The sequence below is a fragment of the Salvelinus alpinus genome, chromosome 31 (assembly GCF_045679555.1).
Source record: "Salvelinus alpinus chromosome 31, SLU_Salpinus.1, whole genome shotgun sequence".
In the NCBI taxonomy this organism is placed as follows: domain Eukaryota; kingdom Metazoa; phylum Chordata; class Actinopteri; order Salmoniformes; family Salmonidae; genus Salvelinus; species Salvelinus alpinus.
Window position 1 is genome coordinate 35,338,504 of NC_092116.1, and position 18,122 is coordinate 35,356,625.

General features: G+C 40.1%; 3 protein-coding genes across 3 annotated transcripts in view; all 3 read right to left on the reverse strand.

Moving 5' to 3' along the window:
* Positions 1–18,122, reverse strand: part of LOC139561550 (ladderlectin-like) — a 102,632-nt gene that overhangs the window by 44,658 nt on the left and 39,852 nt on the right. The window lies entirely within an intron of this gene.
* LOC139561558 (equistatin-like) lies at positions 3,631–5,531 on the reverse strand. The gene is made up of 5 exons (XM_071378786.1): positions 5,376–5,531; positions 4,801–4,864; positions 4,001–4,132; positions 3,817–3,912; positions 3,631–3,739 (listed from the first exon to the last, which is right to left on the reverse strand). The coding sequence occupies exons 2-4, from the start codon at positions 4,850–4,852 to the stop codon at positions 3,833–3,835; spliced, it is 264 nt and encodes an 87-aa protein (XP_071234887.1). The 5' UTR covers positions 4,853–4,864; positions 5,376–5,531; the 3' UTR covers positions 3,631–3,739; positions 3,817–3,832.
* Positions 14,047–15,947, reverse strand: LOC139561559 (equistatin-like). Its single transcript, XM_071378787.1, has 5 exons — positions 15,792–15,947; positions 15,217–15,280; positions 14,417–14,548; positions 14,233–14,328; positions 14,047–14,155 (listed from the first exon to the last, which is right to left on the reverse strand). Exons 2-4 carry the CDS (start codon positions 15,266–15,268, stop codon positions 14,249–14,251), a joined length of 264 nt encoding a protein of 87 aa, XP_071234888.1. The 5' UTR covers positions 15,269–15,280; positions 15,792–15,947; the 3' UTR covers positions 14,047–14,155; positions 14,233–14,248.

Consider the following 18,122-nt stretch of genomic DNA (forward strand, 5'->3'; position numbering starts at 1 on the left):
GTGTCCACTGATTAAATGCAGTCTTTCTGCAATGTGAAGAGGTAAAACCCAGATGTTTCTTTATGCAAAATAGATTTGGAGTTTAAAAATCAATTAAGCTGCTTTATTTTAGGGGTTTAGCGAAGGTGGGTCATTTTTTACCCTTAGGACAGGGAGAGTATTTTAAACAATAGTTAAAAACAAGTTCTTATTTTCAATGACTCCCTAGGAACAGTGGGTTAACCTCTTTGGGCTGCAGGGGCAGTATTGAGTAGCCTGGATAAAAGGTGCCCATTTCAAACGGCCTCGTACTCAATTCTTGCTCGTACAATATGCATATTATTATTACTATTGGATAGAAAACACTCTCTAGTTTCTAAAACCGTTTTTGAATTATATCTGTGAGTAAAACAGAACTCATTTTGCAGCAAACTTCCTGACAGGAAGTGGAATATCTGAAATCCATGCTCTGTTCTAGGGCCTGCCTATAAATGTGCTTGATATTTATTAGTATACATGCACTTCATACGCCTTCCACTAGATGTCAACAGGCAGTGAGAGAAGAAATGGAGTGTATAACATCATCTGAGGTCGAATAAAAGCTCTTGGCATGACGTGACCCCAATTTCCTGTTTTCTGGAGCGCGCGAGAAGTGACCTGGTATTGCCTTCTGTAAAGCTGTCGTTATAGACGACTAATATCTCCGGCTTTGATTTTATTTGATACATGTGACAATATCATCGTAAAGTATGTTTTTTCAATATAGTTTTATTAGATTATTGAAATTTTTTCGGGACGTTAGGCGTGTTGCTTTGTCTGCGTATGTTCAGGAAGGAGAGCTTCGCGCCACTTTGCTAGCTTTCCGTGCTAATTGACTGGAGAAGAGGACATTCTAAATCCAAACAACGATTGTTCTGGACAAAGGACCCCTTGTACAACATTCTGATGGAAGATCATCAAAAGTAGGACCCATTTTATGATGCTATTTCATATATCTGTCGAACATGTGAACTAGTAGTTTGCGCCCAGATTTTGGGCACGCTCTCGCCATAACGTAAACTGCATGTCGTAATGAAGTTATTTTTAGAATTCTAACACGGCGATTGCATTAAGAACTAGTGTATCTATCATTTCCTATACAACATGTATTTTTTAGTAATGTTTATGAATAGTTATTTGGTCAGAATATGTGAGTGTCAGAAAAATATCCGGACGTTGTGGGAAAAAGATGCTACGTTAGCACAATGTATAACCACTGATTTCAGCTCTAAATATGCACATTTTCGAACAAAACATAAGTGTATGTATAACCTGATGTTATAGGACTGTCATCTGATGAAGCTTATCAAGGTTAGTCAAAAATTATATATCTTTTGCTGGTTTGTTACGATCGCTAACTTTCGCTGCTGGTAAATGGCTTGTGTTTCTGGCTATTGTGGTAAGCTAATATAATGCTATATTGTGTTTTCGCTGTAAAACACTTAAGAAATCGGAAATATTGGCTGGAATCACAAGATGCCTGTCTTTCATTTGCTGTACACCATGTATTTTTCAGAAATCTTTTATGATGAGTATTTAGGTATTTGACGTTGGTGTCTGTAATTACTCTGGCTGCTTCGGTGCTATTTCTGACGGTAGCTGTGATGGTAGCTGCAATGTAAAACTGATTTATAGCTCAAATATGCACATTTTTCGAACAAAACATAGATTTATTGAATAACATGTTATAAGACTGTCATCTGATGAAGTTGTTTCTTGGTTAGTTTGGTTGGTTCTTGGTTAGTTAGGTTGGTTTTGTGCATGCTACCTGTGCTGTGAAAAATGTCTGTCCTTTTTTGTATTTGGTGGTGAGCTAACATAAATATACGTGGTGTTTTCGCTGTAAAACATTTTAAAATCGGACATGTTGGCTGGATTCACAAGATGTTTATCTTTCATATGCTGTATTGGTCTTGTTAATGTGTGAAAGTTAAATATTTCAAAAAAATATATTTTGAATTTCGTGCCCTGCACTTGAAGTGGCTGTTGTCATATTGCGCCCGGCTTCGGGCTTGCAGCCCAAAGAAGTTAACTGCCTTGTTCAGTGGCAGAACAACAGATTTTTACCTTGTTAGCCTTGGGATTCGAACTTTCAGCCTTTCGGTCCAAGTCCAACGCTCTAAGGATCAGCTGTCAGAGCAGCTTACCGTGCACTGCACCTGTACACAGCCCCTCTGTAAATAGCCCATCCAACTACCTCATCTCCATATTATTTGTTGCTCTTTTGCACCCCAGTATCTCTACTTGCACATCATCTGCACATCTATCAATCCAGTGTTAATATTACATTTTAATTATTTCACCACAATGGCCTATTTATTGCCTTACCTCTCTAATCTTAGTTCATTTGCACACACTGTACATAGATGTTTCTATTGTGTTGACTGTATGTTTGTTTATCCCATGTGTAGCTGTTGTTTTTGTCACACTGCTTTGCTTTACCTTGGCCAGGGCACGGTTGTAAATGAGAACTTGATTTAACCAAGTAAGCCAGTAACAAGGTAATATAAAATGCTGTGGTAGCCATGCTGGTTAAGTGTGCCTTGAATTCTAAATAAATCACTGACAGTGTCACCAACAAAGCAGCCCCACACCATCACACCTCCATGCTTCACGGTGGGAACACCACATGCGGAGAACATCCGTTCACCTAGTCGGCGCCTCAAACCAAAAATTTGGACTAAGACCAAATGACAGGTTCCCACAGGTCTACTCATTGCAGTAGAGGTAACTACAGTGTGTCTTCCTTTCCTGTGGTGATCCTCGAGAGCCAGTTTCATCATAGCGCTTGGTTTTTGAGACTTCACTTGAAGGTTCAAAGTTCCGCATTTTCTGACCTTCATGGCTTAAAGTAATGGACTGTTTCTCTTTGCTTATTTGAGCTGTTCATGCCATAATATGGACTTGACATTTAACATGTAGGACTTAGTATACCACCCCTACCTTGTCACAACTGATCTGCTCAAACACATTGAGGATAGAAATTCCACAAGCACACCTGTTAACTGAAATGCATTCCAGGTGACTACCTCATCTAGTTGAGAGAATGCCGAGTTTGTAAAAAGCTGTCAAGGTAAAGGGTAGCTACTTTTTGATTTGTTTAAGACATGATGCCATAGGTGTTATTTCATAGCTGTCTTCACTGTTCTACAACATAGAAAATAAAACCCTGGTATGAGTAGGTGTGTTCATTTTGGACTGGTTCTGTAACTATAGTAGATCTAGCCTGTAGAAGCTATTGGGATCCTCCTCTTTTTAATAGAAGCCATCAGGCTGTTTTCACACAATTGCATAGGTTATAGAAATGTTGTGCAACATGAGCTCATGAAGTGATTTAGATTTGCTTTGATGTCAGAGTGATTAGAGGGACAATAGAGTGCTGAGTACCAGGCAGTTAGCAAGTGTGGTAGAAGACTACTAATGACCATCAGCAGCATCAGAGCTTGGAGAAGCTCAATTACTAAATGGTCACGTGGAATTTGACTGCCTTCATGTCCTGTAACTGCCGGTGTGGTGGTAATACAGTCACCATAACAGTCCTACTCCTTCCTCCACTTCCCAGAAATGGACCAGTTCAGATACATTGTTCAACATATCACACCAACAAGGAAGTAAGTAAATCAACAGTTTAATATCAGGATTTCTCCATGCAAATCAGTTCCTGTAGTACAGTAAAGACAACTGTTCGTCTTTTCAACGTCTTCATTCCAACGCCTTTCACCTACAATTATACAAAAAACATCAATAATCAGCTGCAAAGTAGTAACATTTAGTGAATGAGTATGTATATACATGCACCTTGGTGGAACAGTTGCTAGCAGTTGCTAGCAGTGCCTGGTGGAGTATCACTACCCGGGACCTTCTGTCCAGTACTGGTCACACACCAACAGTGACCTACCAGAAAGACATGTTGCATATACAATATATACACATTGAAGTGTCACATTAAACTGAATTGAGAATTTTGTGCGGCCGTGTTAACCTGTAGATCCCCAACATTGCTCAGGGGTGTATTGGCCATTGTAGTCACACGTGGGGACGTAGGCTCCAATTGAGCCATTTAAAGCGGCATCTCTAGCATCCTCACATGGGGTCTTGGGTCGTATCCTAGCATCTGGACACAGGTAACATACATTGTAATGTGACCATAACATTGCAGGACAATATACATTTCTGGACATACATTCTGGAATCTTGGGGTGCGTCCACTATGTGCCCTATTCAGAAGTAGTTTATACGGAATAGGGTTCCATTTCAGATGCAACCTAGGTACTTCCTGTCTAAATATTGAAGTTCTGCTACTTGTTTAAAAGGCCTGTAGAGTCAAATTCCAGTTTCGTAGAAGAGCTGATGAAACTAAGACTGGAAATTGTATCAGTGTTATTTCCTGTTAGTTGCTAGACAATATAATCAAACAAACCGTTCATATCAGAATACCTCAGTCCCGCATCTAGACACCAATATACATCTCTGGAACTAGAGGAGTGGCAGGTAGCCTGCTGTTTGAGAGTTGGGCCAGTAGTTCAAATCAGTGAGCTGACTAGTTGATATATCCGTCTATGTGCCCTTCAGCAAGGCACAACCTTCATTTCTCCAGTGTCAAGGTTGATAATGGCTGACCTCTCAGAGGGTGTCCCATGGAGAACCGGTTATGAATAGAAACACATTTCCAAATCACACCTGCGTATTAACACCTACATGTGTGTGAAGTAGGACAGAGCAACACCAACAAATGTTTTTATTAAAATGTAGGTGAGTAAGTGTGAGGTATGTCACGCTTACCTCCCAGAGCAAAAGCTGTGCTGACAAGCAGAATGATGGTCAATGTCGCCATGGTAATCGTCTCCTGAGAGAGAAAGAGTGTAAGATTAGTTGAGCATTTTAAATCTGGAATGGCTGTGGGTACTAGAGGAGAGGTTAAGGAAACCCACTGTAAGGTACAAAACTTAAGCAGCATTTTCTAAACCCAGTACTGAGGACCCCAAGAAGCGAGTATGGGCAACACGGTGCTACTAGTCTTCTGCCAAAACTCAGGTATCATTTCTTCAACCACATACAATAGATTAGCCTGGCACACAGGAATATGTATCCTTCCCAAATGGCTCCTCATTCCTTATGTAGTGAACAACCTTTGACGAGGGCCTACAATGAACTACATAGGGAAAGGGAAGCATTACAGATATTGTCAGACACTACCCATTTACTGCAAAGGTACGGATTAGTCTATGCGCTTAAATTCAGGGGGCCGCTCCACAAAAAGGCACAACTATATATTGTACTACGTTTGACAAGGGGCAAATAACATTTAGGTACCATTTGAGATGCAGATAGTTGATTAAATAATGATGCACTCTCACCTTCTGCACTCTTCCAAGGGATTCACTGGGTGTCTCTCTGTTGTCTGTGAGTTATGGTCTACCTCTTCCACCTCTCCTTTTAAAGGAACTGTCACAGGTGTGACTAGTTGCCTCATTAACCCAACAAGAGATCCTGTTGTCGGGCCATTAGTTAGTGGTGTAAAGCACTTAAGGAGAAATACCCTCAAGTACTACTTAAGTCGTTTTTGGGGGTATCTTTACTTTACTATTTATATTTTTGACAACTTTCACTTCACTACATTCCTAAAGAAAAGAATGTACTTTCTACTCCATACATTTTCCCTGACACCCAAAAGTACTCGTTACATTTTGAATGATTAGCAGGACAGAAAAATGGTCCAATTCACCCACTTATCAAGAGAACGTCCATGGTCATCCCTGCTGCCTCTGACCTGGCAGACTCACTAAATACAAATGCTTTGTTTGTAAATTGTGACTGAGTGTTGGAGTATGCCCTTGGCTATGCGTAATTATATTTTAAAAAACAAGAAAATGGTGCCGTCTGGTTTGCTTCATGTAAGGAATTTGAAAATATGTATCCTTTTACTTTTGATACTTAAGTAAATTTGATCAATTCAATTTAATGTTGATACTTCAGTATATTTAAAACCGAATAATTTTAAACCTTTACTCAAGTAATATTTTACTGGGTGACTTTCACCTTTACTTGAGTCATTTTCTCTGAAGGAACCTTCATAGGCAGTGAAGAGAGTCGTAGAGGAAGATGGGTCCAGTTTAGAGGGATCCTGAGAGGCTCCCTGTGAGTATGCCGAGGCCAATAGAGAGTGATAGGAATAACATGTGTTTCAGTAAGGTTTCTTAGCATTCATAGCCATGGTTATCAACTGTGATGCAGAAATGGAACACAAATCACAGAAAATAGATGTTGTGGTGGTAGCTGCAGAGAACTCCTTGGGTTATGAGATTTTACAGCAGAAGAGTTACAAGGTGTGATGAACGATAGTGTCCCGTTCTCCCAGGCTGCCGGCCTGCTGTAGGATCAGATTGGGCAAAGTAGTGGAATAGTGGTGAGGTTATAATGGGTCTAGGATCAGATAGGGTCATGTAGTGGAATAGTGGTGAGGTTATAATGGGTCTAGGATCAGATTGGGCCAAGTAGTGGAATAGTGGTGGGGTTATAATGGGTCTAGGATCTCACACTAGCACGAGCGAGCGAGCGAGCGCACACACACACAAACACACACACATACTAAATTCTCCAATTCAGTTCACCTCGGGATCGGTGTCCCTCCTGCGGGATGGTTGAGCTAACGTGCGCTAATGTGATTAGCCTGAGGTTGTAAGTAACAAGAACATTTCCCAGGACATAGACATGTCTTTTTCGGGCAGAAATCTTAACTTCTTGTTAATCAAACTGCACTGTCCAATTTACAGTAGATGTTACAGTGAAAAAATGCCATGCTATTGTTTGAGGAGAGTGTACAGTTATCTACTTGAAAATGTATATATTGACCAATTAGGCACATTTGGGTAGGCTTTATACAACATTTTGAATAGAAATGCAAAACTTTGCTAATACACTGCTGCAATCTAGCAGCCAAAATATAAATTGTGCCTAGTCAGATAATGTTTAATAAGTCAGATAATGTTCATTAACAAATTAGGCACATTTGGGCAGTGTTGATACAACATTTTGAACAGAAATGAAATGGTTCATTGGATCAGCGTAAAACTTTGCACATACAATGAACCCCATCTAGCCAAAATCTAAATTCACCTGGGCTGGAATAAAACATTATGGCCCCTGTTTCGAGACAGATGCATGATAATTGTCCATTCTAAATCAAAACAAATTGCACACATTTAGTACATTTAAAGACAAGATTAAATCAAGAATAGTCTGATGGGTGACAATATTAGCCCATCAGTTGTGAATGATGCCCAGTGGAATTCAAGAAACAGCACATACCTTTTTTTGGGCCACTTTTTCAAATCATAGTGCCACACCTCATGTAGCTGAGCCCATAGGCCTATATGTTTTATTTTACCTTTATTTAACTAGGTAAGTCAGCTAAGAACAAATTCTTATTTTCAATGACGATCTAGGAACAGTGGGTTCAGAGGCAGAACGACAGATTTGTACCTTGTCAGCTCGGGGATTCAATCTTGCAACCTTTCGGTTACTAGTCCAACACTCTAACACTAGGCTACCCTGCCGCACCATATGTTTTGATAAGGTTTGTATCACAACTAAAGTGGCCAAATAACTTGTTAAAATGAAGCCCATTAATCCTCTTTACAATGGGTGTAGAGCCTAACTGGAATATATTTACAGCGCGTGAGTTTCTCATTTGGGGAAAATCATTTTCACTCTAAATTTGCAGCTTGATGATAAAAGCAAAATGAAAAGCTGAAAAGTCTTGAGTCAATAAGTATTCAACCTCTTTGTTATGTCAAACCTAAACAAGTTCAGGAGTAAAGATGTTCTTATCAAGTCACATTATAAGTTGCATGGACTCACTCTGTGTTCAATAATAATGTTTGACATGATTTTTGAATGACTACCTCATCTCTGTACCCCACACATATAATTATCTGTAAGGTCCCTCAGTCGAGCAATGCATTTCAAACACAGATTCAACCACAATGACCAGGGAGTTTTCCAATGCCTTGCAACCAAGGGCACCTATTGAAAGATGGGTAAAATAAAAAAAAGCAGACATTGAATATCCCTTTGAGAATGGTATTAATTACACATTGGATGGTGTATCAATACACCCAGTCACTACAAAGATACAGGCGTCCTTTCTGTCCGGAGACTGAGATGGACATTGCAACATATTGATTTTGTGGTCATTTAACCATTTCATTGTGGATTTTGATGTGTGCTTGGGGGTTATTGTCTTGCTTGAAGATCCACTTCCAGCCAATGTCAGCATCCCGGCAGAGAGAACTAGTTTTTTTGGGGCTATAATGTCCTTGTACTTGGTACCAAGTTTATGATGCCGTTGAGCTTAAAAAGGGCCACAGAACCAGGGAAGCAAAAAAGCTTCATAAACGTGAAAGATGCAGAACCATATTTTACTGTAGGTATGAGGTACTTCTCTGCACATGCTTCTGTTTTTCCACACCAAAACCACCGCTGAAGTTCATGACTAAAGAGCTCTATTTTCATGTCATCTGACCATAGCACCGCCTGGAGTTTGATAAATGGCACTTGGATTGGAACCGATGCCATTTCCTCCTTAAAGGGATAGTGCAATATTTTGGCAATTACAACCTTTTTCTTCTAACCCAGAGTCAGATTTTGTCTCTGCATGAAATATGAAGGACTTTGAAGGTAGTTTTTCCAGCGATCGCTAACTAGCGTCAGCGCAATGACTAGAAGTCTTTGGGATCTGCTCTCAGAGTTAATAATTGTGCTGAAGCTGCAGTAGTTAATTTAAAAACTTCCTTCAAACTAAAGAAAGACGGCTAAATTGCCAAAATCTCACAATATCCCTTTAAACAGTAGAGAAAACCCCACTAAATGAATTTTTTCTACTTGAAATGTGATTACTTTTCCTAGAGTGACCCCAACATTAGAAAAAGTGTAACATCGCCTTTGTTCATATTTCCATGAAAGCTGTACACCACCAGTGTACAAATAATTGTATTATGTATTGTTGTAATATCATTGATTTATGTGACTGTTTTCTGTGACACTGATACTAATTGCTGATAGTAATCTCTTTGTCAAAAGGTCGCTGTCCTTTCTGGCAGAATATGCCCAGCAAGTCGGCAAAGTATTGCATCAAGATAAGGGTGGCCTGTGACGCACAATCCAGCTACGCTCGGAAGATGCAAGTCTACACGGGGAAGCCGACCAGTGGAGGCCCGGAGAAGAACCAGGGGATGCGGGTTGTGCTTGATGTGACAGATGGACTGAGGGGGCACAATGTCACATGTGACAATTTCTTCACCTCTTATGAACTCAGCCACTAGCTCCTGGAGAGGAAGATCAGCATGGTTGGCGCAGTTAGAAAGAACAGGCCTGAGCTCCACCCTGCACTCCTCGCAACAAGGGGGAGAGAGGCCTTCTCATCAACGTTTGCCTTCACCCCCACCCCCTTTCTAGTTTCTTACCTACCAAAGAGGAACAAGAATGTGGTCCTCTTCACCAAACTGCCCAAAGCAGCTGAGATCAGTGATCAAAAGGACAGGAAGCCAGCCATCATCCTAGACTAAAACCACAGCAAAGGAGGCGTGGACAACCTGGACAAAATGATTGGAACTGACAGCTGCAGGAGGATGACTGGCCGCTGGCCTATGGTCATCTTCCATAACATCATTGATGTGTCCCCTACAATGCCTTCGTTATATGGAACAAGATCAACCGTACCTGGATGCCTGATGAGAGTAACAAGAGGAAGTTTTTCCTGGAGCAGCTGGGAAAGGCACTTGTAACCCCACAAATTCAAAGAAGGGAGTTCCTCCTAACAGCCTCTGCAGCGCTTGTGAAAGCTGATCCACCTGAGGCTGCAGCTGGGGCAGGCAAGAGGAGGAAATTCCAATTCTGCCCCCAAAGAGGGACTGTAAAACAAATACTATGTGCTGCACATGTGAGAAATACAACTGCAAAGTCCATGCACACACTTGCATACTGTGCTACATGCTAAATAGAGTTGATTGATTTATGTTGTTTGCATTTTTGTTTTGTATCTATTATCCTATTTTATTCTTATTTATTGTTGTTGTTTAAACACCTTGTGGGTGTGGGCAATAGTTAAAAAAATGGGAGGAGACTAGTATTTTGTAGTTGAATTCCTCATTGTACAGTATATAAGAATATATCACTATGTTGCCAAAAAAGTTCAAGACTTGTTTCCCTTATATAAAATATTTTTTTCAAAACTACTTTCTGCACATTTCTGCTACTTTCTTAGGCTATACAAGTGCTATCTCTTGCTAAAAAAAATATGTTTACACCTACGCAGTACCTTTAGCAATAATAATAATAAACCTCTACTTTGGTAAAGAAAACAATTATAACAGGTCTGTTGTAAAAAAGAAACGAGAGGTGTCCACTGATTAAATGCAGTCTTTCTGCAATGTGAAGAGGTAAAACCCAGATGTTTCTTTATGCAAAATAGATTTGGAGTTTAAAAATCAATTAAGCTGCTTTATTTTAGGGGTTTAGCGAAGGTGGGTCATTTTTTACCCTTAGGACAGGGAGAGTATTTTAAACAATAGTTAAAAACAAGTTCTTATTTTCAATGACTCCCTAGGAACAGTGGGTTAACCTCTTTGGGCTGCAGGGGCAGTATTGAGTAGCCTGGATAAAAGGTGCCCATTTCAAACGGCCTCGTACTCAATTCTTGCTCGTACAATATGCATATTATTATTACTATTGGATAGAAAACACTCTCTAGTTTCTAAAACCGTTTTTGAATTATATCTGTGAGTAAAACAGAACTCATTTTGCAGCAAACTTCCTGACAGGAAGTGGAATATCTGAAATCCATGCTCTGTTCTAGGGCCTGCCTATAAATGTGCTTGATATTTATTAGTATACATGCACTTCATACGCCTTCCACTAGATGTCAACAGGCAGTGAGAGAAGAAATGGAGTGTATAACATCATCTGAGGTCGAATAAAAGCTCTTGGCATGACGTGACCCCAATTTCCTGTTTTCTGGAGCGCGCGAGAAGTGACCTGGTATTGCCTTCTGTAAAGCTGTCGTTATAGACGACTAATATCTCCGGCTTTGATTTTATTTGATACATGTGACAATATCATCGTAAAGTATGTTTTTTCAATATAGTTTTATTAGATTATTGAAATTTTTTCGGGACGTTAGGCGTGTTGCTTTGTCTGCGTATGTTCAGGAAGGAGAGCTTCGCGCCACTTTGCTAGCTTTCCGTGCTAATTGACTGGAGAAGAGGACATTCTAAATCCAAACAACGATTGTTCTGGACAAAGGACCCCTTGTACAACATTCTGATGGAAGATCATCAAAAGTAGGACCCATTTTATGATGCTATTTCATATATCTGTCGAACATGTGAACTAGTAGTTTGCGCCCAGATTTTGGGCACGCTCTCGCCATAACGTAAACTGCATGTCGTAATGAAGTTATTTTTAGAATTCTAACACGGCGATTGCATTAAGAACTAGTGTATCTATCATTTCCTATACAACATGTATTTTTTAGTAATGTTTATGAATAGTTATTTGGTCAGAATATGTGAGTGTCAGAAAAATATCCGGACGTTGTGGGAAAAAGATGCTACGTTAGCACAATGTATAACCACTGATTTCAGCTCTAAATATGCACATTTTCGAACAAAACATAAGTGTATGTATAACCTGATGTTATAGGACTGTCATCTGATGAAGCTTATCAAGGTTAGTCAAAAATTATATATCTTTTGCTGGTTTGTTACGATCGCTAACTTTCGCTGCTGGTAAATGGCTTGTGTTTCTGGCTATTGTGGTAAGCTAATATAATGCTATATTGTGTTTTCGCTGTAAAACACTTAAGAAATCGGAAATATTGGCTGGAATCACAAGATGCCTGTCTTTCATTTGCTGTACACCATGTATTTTTCAGAAATCTTTTATGATGAGTATTTAGGTATTTGACGTTGGTGTCTGTAATTACTCTGGCTGCTTCGGTGCTATTTCTGACGGTAGCTGTGATGGTAGCTGCAATGTAAAACTGATTTATAGCTCAAATATGCACATTTTTCGAACAAAACATAGATTTATTGAATAACATGTTATAAGACTGTCATCTGATGAAGTTGTTTCTTGGTTAGTTTGGTTGGTTCTTGGTTAGTTAGGTTGGTTTTGTGCATGCTACCTGTGCTGTGAAAAATGTCTGTCCTTTTTTGTATTTGGTGGTGAGCTAACATAAATATACGTGGTGTTTTCGCTGTAAAACATTTTAAAATCGGACATGTTGGCTGGATTCACAAGATGTTTATCTTTCATATGCTGTATTGGTCTTGTTAATGTGTGAAAGTTAAATATTTCAAAAAAATATATTTTGAATTTCGTGCCCTGCACTTGAAGTGGCTGTTGTCATATTGCGCCCGGCTTCGGGCTTGCAGCCCAAAGAAGTTAACTGCCTTGTTCAGTGGCAGAACAACAGATTTTTACCTTGTTAGCCTTGGGATTCGAACTTTCAGCCTTTCGGTCCAAGTCCAACGCTCTAAGGATCAGCTGTCAGAGCAGCTTACCGTGCACTGCACCTGTACACAGCCCCTCTGTAAATAGCCCATCCAACTACCTCATCTCCATATTATTTGTTGCTCTTTTGCACCCCAGTATCTCTACTTGCACATCATCTGCACATCTATCAATCCAGTGTTAATATTACATTTTAATTATTTCACCACAATGGCCTATTTATTGCCTTACCTCTCTAATCTTAGTTCATTTGCACACACTGTACATAGATGTTTCTATTGTGTTGACTGTATGTTTGTTTATCCCATGTGTAGCTGTTGTTTTTGTCACACTGCTTTGCTTTACCTTGGCCAGGGCACGGTTGTAAATGAGAACTTGATTTAACCAAGTAAGCCAGTAACAAGGTAATATAAAATGCTGTGGTAGCCATGCTGGTTAAGTGTGCCTTGAATTCTAAATAAATCACTGACAGTGTCACCAACAAAGCAGCCCCACACCATCACACCTCCATGCTTCACGGTGGGAACACCACATGCGGAGAACATCCGTTCACCTAGTCGGCGCCTCAAACCAAAAATTTGGACTAAGACCAAATGACAGGTTCCCACAGGTCTACTCATTGCAGTAGAGGTAACTACAGTGTGTCTTCCTTTCCTGTGGTGATCCTCGAGAGCCAGTTTCATCATAGCGCTTGGTTTTTGAGACTTCACTTGAAGGTTCAAAGTTCCGCATTTTCTGACCTTCATGGCTTAAAGTAATGGACTGTTTCTCTTTGCTTATTTGAGCTGTTCATGCCATAATATGGACTTGACATTTAACATGTAGGACTTAGTATACCACCCCTACCTTGTCACAACTGATCTGCTCAAACACATTGAGGATAGAAATTCCACAAGCACACCTGTTAACTGAAATGCATTCCAGGTGACTACCTCATCTAGTTGAGAGAATGCCGAGTTTGTAAAAAGCTGTCAAGGTAAAGGGTAGCTACTTTTTGATTTGTTTAAGACATGATGCCATAGGTGTTATTTCATAGCTGTCTTCACTGTTCTACAACATAGAAAATAAAACCCTGGTATGAGTAGGTGTGTTCATTTTGGACTGGTTCTGTAACTATAGTAGATCTAGCCTGTAGAAGCTATTGGGATCCTCCTCTTTTTAATAGAAGCCATCAGGCTGTTTTCACACAATTGCATAGGTTATAGAAATGTTGTGCAACATGAGCTCATGAAGTGATTTAGATTTGCTTTGATGTCAGAGTGATTAGAGGGACAATAGAGTGCTGAGTACCAGGCAGTTAGCAAGTGTGGTAGAAGACTACTAATGACCATCAGCAGCATCAGAGCTTGGAGAAGCTCAATTACTAAATGGTCACGTGGAATTTGACTGCCTTCATGTCCTGTAACTGCCGGTGTGGTGGTAATACAGTCACCATAACAGTCCTACTCCTTCCTCCACTTCCCAGAAATGGACCAGTTCAGATACATTGTTCAACATATCACACCAACAAGGAAGTAAGTAAATCAACAGTTTAATATCAGGATTTCTCCATGCAAATCAGTTCCTGTAGTACAGTAAAGACAACTGTTCGTCTTTTCAACGTCTTCATTCCAACGCCTTTCACCTACAATTATACAAAAAACATCAATAATCAGCTGCAAAGTAGTAACATTTAGTGAATGAGTATGTATATACATGCACCTTGGTGGAACAGTTGCTAGCAGTTGCTAGCAGTGCCTGGTGGAGTATCACTACCCGGGACCTTCTGTCCAGTACTGGTCACACACCAACAGTGACCTACCAGAAAGACATGTTGCATATACAATATATACACATTGAAGTGTCACATTAAACTGAATTGAGAATTTTGTGCGGCCGTGTTAACCTGTAGATCCCCAACATTGCTCAGGGGTGTATTGGCCATTGTAGTCACACGTGGGGACGTAGGCTCCAATTGAGCCATTTAAAGCGGCATCTCTAGCATCCTCACATGGGGTCTTGGGTCGTATCCTAGCATCTGGACACAGGTAACATACATTGTAATGTGACCATAACATTGCAGGACAATATACATTTCTGGACATACATTCTGGAATCTTGGGGTGCGTCCACTATGTGCCCTATTCAGAAGTAGTTTATACGGAATAGGGTTCCATTTCAGATGCAACCTAGGTACTTCCTGTCTAAATATTGAAGTTCTGCTACTTGTTTAAAAGGCCTGTAGAGTCAAATTCCAGTTTCGTAGAAGAGCTGATGAAACTAAGACTGGAAATTGTATCAGTGTTATTTCCTGTTAGTTGCTAGACAATATAATCAAACAAACCGTTCATATCAGAATACCTCAGTCCCGCATCTAGACACCAATATACATCTCTGGAACTAGAGGAGTGGCAGGTAGCCTGCTGTTTGAGAGTTGGGCCAGTAGTTCAAATCAGTGAGCTGACTAGTTGATATATCCGTCTATGTGCCCTTCAGCAAGGCACAACCTTCATTTCTCCAGTGTCAAGGTTGATAATGGCTGACCTCTCAGAGGGTGTCCCATGGAGAACCGGTTATGAATAGAAACACATTTCCAAATCACACCTGCGTATTAACACCTACATGTGTGTGAAGTAGGACAGAGCAACACCAACAAATGTTTTTATTAAAATGTAGGTGAGTAAGTGTGAGGTATGTCACGCTTACCTCCCAGAGCAAAAGCTGTGCTGACAAGCAGAATGATGGTCAATGTCGCCATGGTAATCGTCTCCTGAGAGAGAAAGAGTGTAAGATTAGTTGAGCATTTTAAATCTGGAATGGCTGTGGGTACTAGAGGAGAGGTTAAGGAAACCCACTGTAAGGTACAAAACTTAAGCAGCATTTTCTAAACCCAGTACTGAGGACCCCAAGAAGCGAGTATGGGCAACACGGTGCTACTAGTCTTCTGCCAAAACTCAGGTATCATTTCTTCAACCACATACAATAGATTAGCCTGGCACACAGGAATATGTATCCTTCCCAAATGGCTCCTCATTCCTTATGTAGTGAACAACCTTTGACGAGGGCCTACAATGAACTACATAGGGAAAGGGAAGCATTACAGATATTGTCAGACACTACCCATTTACTGCAAAGGTACGGATTAGTCTATGCGCTTAAATTCAGGGGGCCGCTCCACAAAAAGGCACAACTATATATTGTACTACGTTTGACAAGGGGCAAATAACATTTAGGTACCATTTGAGATGCAGATAGTTGATTAAATAATGATGCACTCTCACCTTCTGCACTCTTCCAAGGGATTCACTGGGTGTCTCTCTGTTGTCTGTGAGTTATGGTCTACCTCTTCCACCTCTCCTTTTAAAGGAACTGTCACAGGTGTGACTAGTTGCCTCATTAACCCAACAAGAGATCCTGTTGTCGGGCCATTAGTTAGTGGTGTAAAGCACTTAAGGAGAAATACCCTCAAGTACTACTTAAGTCGTTTTTGGGGGTATCTTTACTTTACTATTTATATTTTTGACAACTTTCACTTCACTACATTCCTAAAGAAAAGAATGTACTTTCTACTCCATACATTTTCCCTGACACCCAAAAGTACTCGTTACATTTTGAATGATTAGCAGGACAGAAAAATGGTCCAATTCACCCACTTATCAAGAGAACGTCCATGGTCATCCCTGCTGCCTCTGACCTGGCAGACTCACTAAATACAAATGCTTTGTTTGTAAATTGTGACTGAGTGTTGGAGTATGCCCTTGGCTATGCGTAATTATATTTTAAAAAACAAGAAAATGGTGCCGTCTGGTTTGCTTCATGTAAGGAATTTGAAAATATGTATCCTTTTACTTTTGATACTTAAGTAAATTTGATCAATTCAATTTAATGTTGATACTTCAGTATATTTAAAACCGAATAATTTTAAACCTTTACTCAAGTAATATTTTACTGGGTGACTTTCACCTTTACTTGAGTCATTTTCTCTGAAGGAACCTTCATAGGCAGTGAAGAGAGTCGTAGAGGAAGATGGGTCCAGTTTAGAGGGATCCTGAGAGGCTCCCTGTGAGTATGCCGAGGCCAATAGAGAGTGATAGGAATAACATGTGTTTCAGTAAGGTTTCTTAGCATTCATAGCCATGGTTATCAACTGTGATGCAGAAATGGAACACAAATCACAGAAAATAGATGTTGTGGTGGTAGCTGCAGAGAACTCCTTGGGTTATGAGATTTTACAGCAGAAGAGTTACAAGGTGTGATGAACGATAGTGTCCCGTTCTCCCAGGCTGCCGGCCTGCTGTAGGATCAGATTGGGCAAAGTAGTGGAATAGTGGTGAGGTTATAATGGGTCTAGGATCAGATAGGGTCATGTAGTGGAATAGTGGTGAGGTTATAATGGGTCTAGGATCAGATTGGGCCAAGTAGTGGAATAGTGGTGGGGTTATAATGGGTCTAGGATCTCACACTAGCACGAGCGAGCGAGCGAGCGCACACACACACAAACACACACACATACTAAATTCTCCAATTCAGTTCACCTCGGGATCGGTGTCCCTCCTGCGGGATGGTTGAGCTAACGTGCGCTAATGTGATTAGCCTGAGGTTGTAAGTAACAAGAACATTTCCCAGGACATAGACATGTCTTTTTCGGGCAGAAATCTTAACTTCTTGTTAATCAAACTGCACTGTCCAATTTACAGTAGATGTTACAGTGAAAAAATGCCATGCTATTGTTTGAGGAGAGTGTACAGTTATCTACTTGAAAATGTATATATTGACCAATTAGGCACATTTGGGTAGGCTTTATACAACATTTTGAATAGAAATGCAAAACTTTGCTAATACACTGCTGCAATCTAGCAGCCAAAATATAAATTGTGCCTAGTCAGATAATGTTTAATAAGTCAGATAATGTTCATTAACAAATTAGGCACATTTGGGCAGTGTTGATACAACATTTTGAACAGAAATGAAATGGTTCATTGGATCAGCGTAAAACTTTGCACATACAATGAACCCCATCTAGCCAAAATCTAAATTCACCTGGGCTGGAATAAAACATTATGGCCCCTGTTTCGAGACAGATGCATGATAATTGTCCATTCTAAATCAAAACAAATTGCACACATTTAGTACATTTAAAGACAAGATTAAATCAAGAATAGTCTGATGGGTGACAATATTAGCCCATCAGTTGTGAATGATGCCCAGTGGAATTCAAGAAACAGCACATACCTTTTTTTGGGCCACTTTTTCAAATCATAGTGCCACACCTCATGTAGCTGAGCCCATAGGCCTATATGTTTTATTTTACCTTTATTTAACTAGGTAAGTCAGCTAAGAACAAATTCTTATTTTCAATGACGATCTAGGAACAGTGGGTTCAGAGGCAGAACGACAGATTTGTACCTTGTCAGCTCGGGGATTCAATCTTGCAACCTTTCGGTTACTAGTCCAACACTCTAACACTAGGCTACCCTGCCGCACCATATGTTTTGATAAGGTTTGTATCACAACTAAAGTGGCCAAATAACTTGTTAAAATGAAGCCCATTAATCCTCTTTACAATGGGTGTAGAGCCTAACTGGAATATATTTACAGCGCGTGAGTTTCTC